Genomic DNA, 7,823 nt, shown 5'->3' on the forward strand with positions numbered 1-7,823 from the left:
CCATAAAGAAAACAGGGATAGGGCTGAAATAACTAGCTGGAAGGGACATTAAAGATTTCCTGGTCTAATTCCTCAGTTTACAGGTGAGAAGACTGAGGCCCACAAAGTTGAAATGACTTCCCCGAAGTAACATAGCAAAGGGACAGCTCTGGATTAGAATCCAAGTCCTTTGCCTGCCGACACGAGGCCCCTCCATTCTTCTGATTTCAGATTCCACTAAGCTCATAACCACATATTGAAAAGAGGATGTGTTCATTCAGATTTGGTTCCTTCATTCTCTTAACTACTTCCCCACAAAATCTGAAATCCTTGAAATATTTTGCTAATTGAGACTTTCATCTTGTGCAAACACAGGGTATTTTTGGAAGTTGGAGAACAAAGCCGCCCAAGGTAAACAGAGCTATAGGCTTTTGGACTGGTGTGTAACAAATGTGCTTGGCCAGCATGTTTTAGAAGTGTAATTAAAGGAACAATTTAGTTATAGTCCACTTTAGGCGGGGGGATGTGGTTTTGTGGAGTAACATGTCCTACACTATTCTACCAGAGTTTGGAATTTTTCCACGAAGACGTACGGAAATCTGATGTTGACTATGAAAACGGCCCCCAAATGGAATTCCGAAAGGTGAGTTCACCAGATCTGTGTTCCACCTGATACCGTGCAGATTAATTATCTTCCTTTATAGATCCATCTCTGATTAATGCGTGTGGTTTCCCTCCTCCGTTCTCCCTCCCAGGTTACTGCAGGGGCACTAAGATTTAGTGACCATCTGAAGAACAGTTGGGAAAGAGGAATGGAGAATAGTATATCTGATGCCTCAAGAACATCAGAATATAAACCTGGCATTTTAATGAAGGAAAACTCTACGTCCAATAAGAGTTTGCTTAGAGACAGCAAAGACTATTCCCAGAAAAATGTGTCTAAAGTCAATCCCGATGTCTCCAGCATTAGTTCCTTAGAAGAAGAAGTAAGCAAAGGGCTTAAAGTCTCAGGACCGCAGACCCCTACACGTGACACTGAGAGTCAGAAGATGAATTATGGAACGATAAAGGAGATGAATCAACAAGGACAAGAAAACACACAAAAGTGTCACCTTCCCTCTTCTACTAGATCAACTGAATTGAGTATCCATGATGTCAAAACACAAGATCAAGAAGTTTCCATGACAGATTTTGGCCAAGTCATTCTAAGACCCAAGGGTGCTAGGCATGCCAGCCTGAGCACCAGTGAGGAGGGAGAATCAACATCAAGTTCTCCCATGGAAGAAAACGCAACCTCTGACAACATAGCCTTCATGATTACCAGAACTGCCGTCCAGGTCCTGTCCAGTGGGGAGGTCCGTGATATAGTGAGCCAAAAGGGAGAAGACATACAGACCGTTAATATCGATGCCAAAAAAGAGCTGACCTCCCAACAAGGAGGGACTGAAAATGAAGAGCCGGTCGTATGCCTAGACCAGAAACCAGTTATCATCATTTTTGATGAGCCCATGGACATCCGCTCTGCCTATAAGAGACTTTCCACCATATTTGAGGAATGTGATGAGGAATTAGAGAGAATGATGACTGAGGAAAAGATAGAGGAGGAGGAAGAGGAGGAAAATGGAGACCCCGTAGTCCAGAATAACCCTTCCCAAATGTTTAATAGGAATGCTGCCTCAGCTAGTCTTACACCAAGACAGCAGACTGAGAGTACATTACAGCCACACTCCCTACCAGCAGAAATCAAAATTTCAGGAGGACAGGAAACGAGTAGAAGTGAACTGAGTAAGTTAAGCCAAGCAGATCCTCCAAATTCAGAGAGCAAGCATGACGTAACAGATGACCAATTAGAAAGCCCCAAGAAAAAGTTCAAATTCAAATTCCCTAAAAAGCAACTGGCTGCTCTGACTCAAGCCATCCGCACTGGAACCAAAACAGGGAAGAAGACTTTGCAGGTGGTGGTCTACGAGGAGGAGGAGGAGGACGGTACTCTGAAGCAGCACAAAGAGGCCAAGCGATTCGAAATCGCAAGGTCTCAATCTGAGGATGCTCCCCAAGGCACAGCCAGGAAACAAGAGCAGCCAAGGCTAGAGGGCACAAGTCAGATTTCAAGAACTGATGAAATTAGGAAAAATACCTACAAAACGTTGGACAGCCTGGAGCAGACAATTAAACAGCTGGAAACTACCATCAGTGAAATGAGTCCCAAAGCTCTAGTTGATACCTCGTGTTCTTCCAGCAAAGATTCTGTTGCAAGCTCATCCCATACAACTCGAGAGACCTCTCCCCAAACCCTGCTAGTTCTGGATGAAGCTCCCGCTACCGTAGAACCCCCCACATCAATACCTTCAGCTTCACGTAAGGTATCTTGGTCTGATGGAGAATGAAAAGACTCAGCTGCTTTCTTAAACCTGCCATAATCACCATTAGCCAAAGGTGTCTTGTGATTTACTTGCTTCCTTTCAGGTGGCTCGTTTTTTTTTGTTTTGTTTTGTTTTTTTGTCTGTTCACCATGATCCCTCTCTCACACTTTCTCCCTCACCTTCAAAACAACAACAACTAGGTGTTTTAACCGCTAATCAAGTCTCTATTGCTGATTGGTGTTGGGTAAACGCAAGGATTCTGGGTCGGCCATTTGCTGTGTGAAATGATTGCTCAGGTACTCACATTAAAATCCGTTCGATCAGTAGTGGAGCAGTTGGTTCCGTTTGATTCTTTGAATTAACCCCAGTGGTGTCTCCTGATGTCCTTCTCCTCGGTCTGTCCTGCATGCAGGGCTATGGCTTCTCACACTGAGCTTCTCTGCACACAGAGGGACAAGCCTCTGGGATCATTCACTCACGGGCTGGCCTTCTCTTCTCCCTCTCACTCTTCCTTTCCACAGGGCTCCAGTGGGACCCCACAGACCAGCAGGATGCCGGTGCCCATGAGTTCCAAGAACAGACCTGGAAGCACGGACAAACCTGGCAAACAGTCCAAACTGCAGGATCCCCGCCAATATCGTCAGGTAGTTTTACCTTAAACCCAATTTTGGATGGACAGTCTTGCTGTTAAGAAGCAAGTTGCTGAATTAGTTTATACCAAATAATGTGTTTTCTTTGTCAAATATGGTTGACGTAGACATCCTGAATCTGGGGGCATGAAGAAGGTCTAAAGATCTTTGTTAAACTTTTCACCACGCTTTTGCATGTTTGCGATAAAACATCTTTTACTTTGTGACTCCAAATGTTAGCTCTTAACATACAGTGCCAGCCCAGTTGACTTTTCTTTGGTGAACGTAGTGGTTCATGAGAACACCTTGGGGAACACAGACAAACAAACCTGTTGCTGAACTGCCCTTAAAGTCACCGATACTAATGTGTGTGTTGACTGCATTGCATTAGAAGTACACTAACTCTCCATCACGGTGCCCCCCCGCCCCCCAGTAATACTCCAGACGCATGGCCAACCTAGCCCATGGTAATGGTAGTTGGAATGTGATCGTTCTCACCGATGCTCTTCTTCCTTGTTTTCTCTTCTGTCCATCCTTTGCTACGTACTTTGGGGGTTTCTACCAGGTCCAGTACAGCACAACAAGACTTAGCTCAGACCTTGAACTGTATATATATATAGATTTTTTTTTTTCTTTTATTTAATGATTCTCAGAAGGGCTGTGTTGCCAGGCCCTGTGGATTGATCATGTTACCAGCTTTCTGATAAACTGTCTCCTGCCATCTTTATTTACAGGCTAATGGAAGTGCTAAGAAAGCTGGTGGGGACTATAAGCCTACTTCCCCCTCCTTACCTGCTTCTAAGATTCCAGCCCTTTCTCCCAGCTCTGGGAAAAGCAGCTCTCTGCCCTCTTCTAGTAGTGACGGCCCTAACTCCCCTAACCCACCGGCTTCTAAACCGTCAATCACTTCTTCTAATCCTCTCAGCCCCCAGCCAGGACGAGCTGCTCACTCCTCCTCCCTCATCCCCTCTGTCTCTAATGGCTCCTTAAAGTTTCAGAGCCCCCCTCATCCAGGGAAAGGCCACCATCTTCCATTCTCACTGCAGACTCAAAATGGCCGAGCAGCCCCTCCTTCCTCCTCCTCCTCCCCTCCCTCCCCGGCCTCCCCCACCTCCCTGAACCAAGGTGCCAAGAGCATCAGGACCATCCACACTCCCAGCCTCACCAGCTACAAGGCACAGAATGGAAGTTCAAGCAAAGCCTCCCCATCCACACCAAAGGAGACCTCTTAAAGGCCAAATCCTATTAGGCATGTCGGAGTTGTATTAAACATTTTTAAAACCCTTTTAACAGTCTGCAACAACTGTTTTCACAAGAGAACGTAACATAATGCTGTATTGTTTGAGGCTGAATGCTATGTGCTAAATACTGGATTCATAGATTTCCTTCCGTAAAGCGGGGTTGTTGTTTTTTCCTCTGTGGCTGTTGTAATTACATAGTGTTTCCTGTCTGTATTCAGTACCTGTTAACTGAAGCAAGCATGGGTTCTGAGAGAGTCTGGTGAGACAGCAGGGTGTGTGAGGGAGAGGAAACATGTATTAAGCATGTATAACATGTATGATTCCAGAATTTTAGTATGTTTTGTATAAAAATATTTTTCATTATGGAGATTAGACGTGAACAGAGAAATACACAGTGTGACTATACAAATTATAAAACAGATACTATAATATTTTCCTTTTATTTTAGTGTTATTTAGCTTTATTACAGATTTCTATTTTTGTCAGAACTTCATGGTTCCTTTCAAAATCTTTTTTGCCGAAACATTTTGATACTATAGCATTGTAGATTTGAAAGTAGTGTTGCGAGACTGTAAGCCAGTGAACTTCTACACAAGCCTGTAGGAAGACACGTGTAGAAGGCAATTTATCAAACCAATTGCACTGCCATGGATATGATGTATAATAACTTGCTAGCCCAAGCTAGTCTGCTTTGCTTTGCTTTCTTTCCTTTTTTTTTTTCCTTCTTCTTTTTTAACATGTTGGGATTCTCTCGTTGTTTTCTTTGCAGTATCTAACCCCCCTTCTTTGTTTTCAGAGACCTGGTAACCCATCCTATTGCATTGTGGATCTTAAAATGTACGCTTCTGTACGGTTCTGTAAACTGACAGACTTTTGTAAATATATAAATATGAATAGACATAAAAATACTGTATGTGACAGCACAGAGAGTAGTTTTCCCACACCAAAGTTCATTTTTACGCATGCTTTAAGAGGATATATTGGGATGGGCAGAAACGGGGCTATCCATAAATTTTTAAAAAGCAACCAGTTTGCACAGCTAGTGTTTTTGTAAATAAATGTATTTGTATAACACAGTCATGTAATATACGGAAGTGTAAGCAGAGACTTTGCAAATCTAAATAAAGGGCTGCATGCTTATTACTTTGGTTCCTTGTCACTGTAATTACTTCATAGTAAAGAACAAAAATGGAACTATTACCAAGCGAAGCGTTTTTGGCTCTGAGGGCATTTTAAGTACCATGTAACCACGCACACGCAGACAGTCCCACTTTTCTGAAAGCTCTGACGTGTAAATGCCACACTAACGATGACTTCCTGATAGAGCTGTTGCAACCGTGGGGCCTTCATGTCGCCTGCCGACTGTCTTCTCTGGGGCTGATCAGAGTCTGACTAACAAAGCAAACCTGGATGTAGTTTTTCTGCCCTTATTACCCCAGGGGCTGTTATTACCTTCTCTCTCTCTCTTTTTTTTTTTTTAAGTCTCCAGGAGAAGTAGAAATAAAATGCCTTTATCACTTGTCCTTTTTTTCTTCTTCTTTTGAGTTCTCGATTAAAAAAAAGCTCTTGTTGGTACGGAGGGCAGTCCTACACTGCATGTGTTCATTTACAAAGAATGGGGAGAAAAGAGGTTGGAAATACTACCAACATGATGAATTGATGAGAAGAAAAATCTCAGGGACCTGCTTATCATTATTTTTCGCCCTTCCAAATATTTACCTTGCTGATTTCAGGCAGAGGGCAGATATTCTTACTAAAAACCCAGTTGTTAGTGTTCCCAAGCTTCCAGCTTCCTGACTTCCCAGAAATGTTTATATTATGACTCTAATCACTATAGTAATTGTGATTATGTGTTTCAGGTAGCACTCGGGAAAGCATTTAGGTATAAAAGGTTCCAATATTTTAATCATGCTCCATAGTCTTGTCAACAATTACATTATGTTAAAAAATATCCAGAGTAGCTACCTAATTCATGACAGTTTATTTGCTCCTGTTTATGGAGAAGCAGAGAGTAAGCAGCTAAACAACAGATTGTAGCTTACTGTATTCAGTTTAATCTCAGAATTCCCAGAGCTGTGGCAAGGAGCATTGCACAGTCAGAAGAAACAGTCTCCAAAGGCCATCACTTCAGACACTTGGCACAAGTTTGGGGGCCCCAGGGCTACCCTCACTTCAGTCTAGCTGGCTACAGATTCAGATGTTCCCACAACTCCCCTCAGGTTTGAGAATTCACTAGAATAACTCACAGAATTCAGGAAAGTGCTTAACTTACTATTATAGTTTTATTATAGTGAAAGTATGCAAATTCAAAGCAGCCAAGAGACACCTAGGGCAAAGCCTGGGACTGGGAGGGTTCCAGGCAGAAAGCTTCTGTGTCCCTGGAGAGGCATTACTCTCCCAGTGTTGATATGTGGCAATGTGCACATGAAGTACTGCCAGCCCAAGAAGTTCAGTCAAGCTTCCTGTGTCCGGAGTTTTTATGGGTTTCATTACATAGGTGTGATTGATTGAATCATTGCCCTCATGGTTGAACTCAATCTGCCCTGAGGCGGAACTGATATCACATGGCTCAAAGCCCCAACCCTCCAATCACGTGGTTGGTCCTTCTGGCATGGCCAACCCCCATCCTGAGTCATCGCCTTAGCATAAACCATCCAGGGGCCCACCATGAGACATCTCAGCGTAAACCATCCAGGGGCCCACCATGAGACATCTCGGCGTAAACCATCCAGGGGCCCACCATGAGACATCTCAGCATAAACTGTCCCGGGGCCCACCATGAGACATCTCAGCATAAACTATCCAGGGGACTACCATGAGACATCTCAGCATAAACTACCCAGGGGCCCACCATGAGACATCTCAACGTAAACCATCCAGGGGCCCACCATGAGACATCTCAGCATAAACTATCCAGGGGCCCACCATGAGACATCTCAGCATAAACTATCCAGGGACCACCATGAGACATCTCATCGTAAACCATCCAGGGGCCCACCATGAGACATCTCAGCATAAACTATCCAGGGACCACCATGAGACATCTCAGCGTAAACCATCCAGGGGCCCACCATGGGACATCTCAGCATAAACTCTCCAGGGGCCCACCATGAGACATCTCAGCGTAAACCATCCAGAGGCCCACCATGAGACATCTCAGCATAAACTATCAGGTGGGGTCCGTCACGAGGCATCTCAGCATATACTATCAGGTAGGGTCCACTGTGAACAACAAAGATACTCCATCACTCAGGAAATTTCAAGGATCTAGAGGTTACTTCCCAAGAACTGGAGACAAAGGCCAGCCAAATTGTTTATTACACACAAGGTCATGTAGGTTAACAGTCAATTTCAGCAAACGTAATGAAGGATAGAGCTGACTCACCAAGTAAGGGAAAACTCACTGTGAATCCATCCATTACACTGACCCAAGATCTAGCAAAGTGTTCCCTTCTATCCTCAGGACCCTGGAGAGGAAGCTACTAGGTGTGCACCAGCTGCATGCGACCACAGAGGCATGGCAGCTCCTCTGAGATCTAAAGTGAATGTTGCTAGGTATGACAAGTTATGGGGTTTTCAGATTTCATTAAACTATTAACAGACTCTTGCTG

The 7,823-nt window shown here is 44.0% G+C and overlaps 1 protein-coding gene across 3 annotated transcripts in view; it reads left to right on the forward strand.

Moving 5' to 3' along the window:
- The window catches only part of KIAA1217 (KIAA1217 ortholog), a 399,876-nt gene extending 393,795 nt beyond the window's left edge, over nucleotides 1–6,081 (forward strand). For 2 of the 3 annotated variants that reach the window (XM_023548864.2, XM_010590674.3), the window contains 4 exons: nucleotides 545–622; nucleotides 735–2,342; nucleotides 2,864–2,986; nucleotides 3,706–6,081. In XM_023548864.2, the coding sequence (XP_023404632.1) occupies nucleotides 545–622; nucleotides 735–2,342; nucleotides 2,864–2,986; nucleotides 3,706–4,203 (2,307 nt within the window). In that variant the 3' untranslated portion in view covers nucleotides 4,204–6,081. The remainder of the gene's footprint in view (nucleotides 1–544; nucleotides 623–734; nucleotides 2,343–2,863; nucleotides 2,987–3,705) is intronic. The other variant, XM_010590677.3, reaches the window with a different exon arrangement.
- The last annotated feature ends 1,742 nt before the right edge of the window (nucleotides 6,082–7,823 follow it).

Source organism: Loxodonta africana, chromosome 4 (genome assembly GCF_030014295.1).
Source record: "Loxodonta africana isolate mLoxAfr1 chromosome 4, mLoxAfr1.hap2, whole genome shotgun sequence".
In the NCBI taxonomy this organism is placed as follows: domain Eukaryota; kingdom Metazoa; phylum Chordata; class Mammalia; order Proboscidea; family Elephantidae; genus Loxodonta; species Loxodonta africana.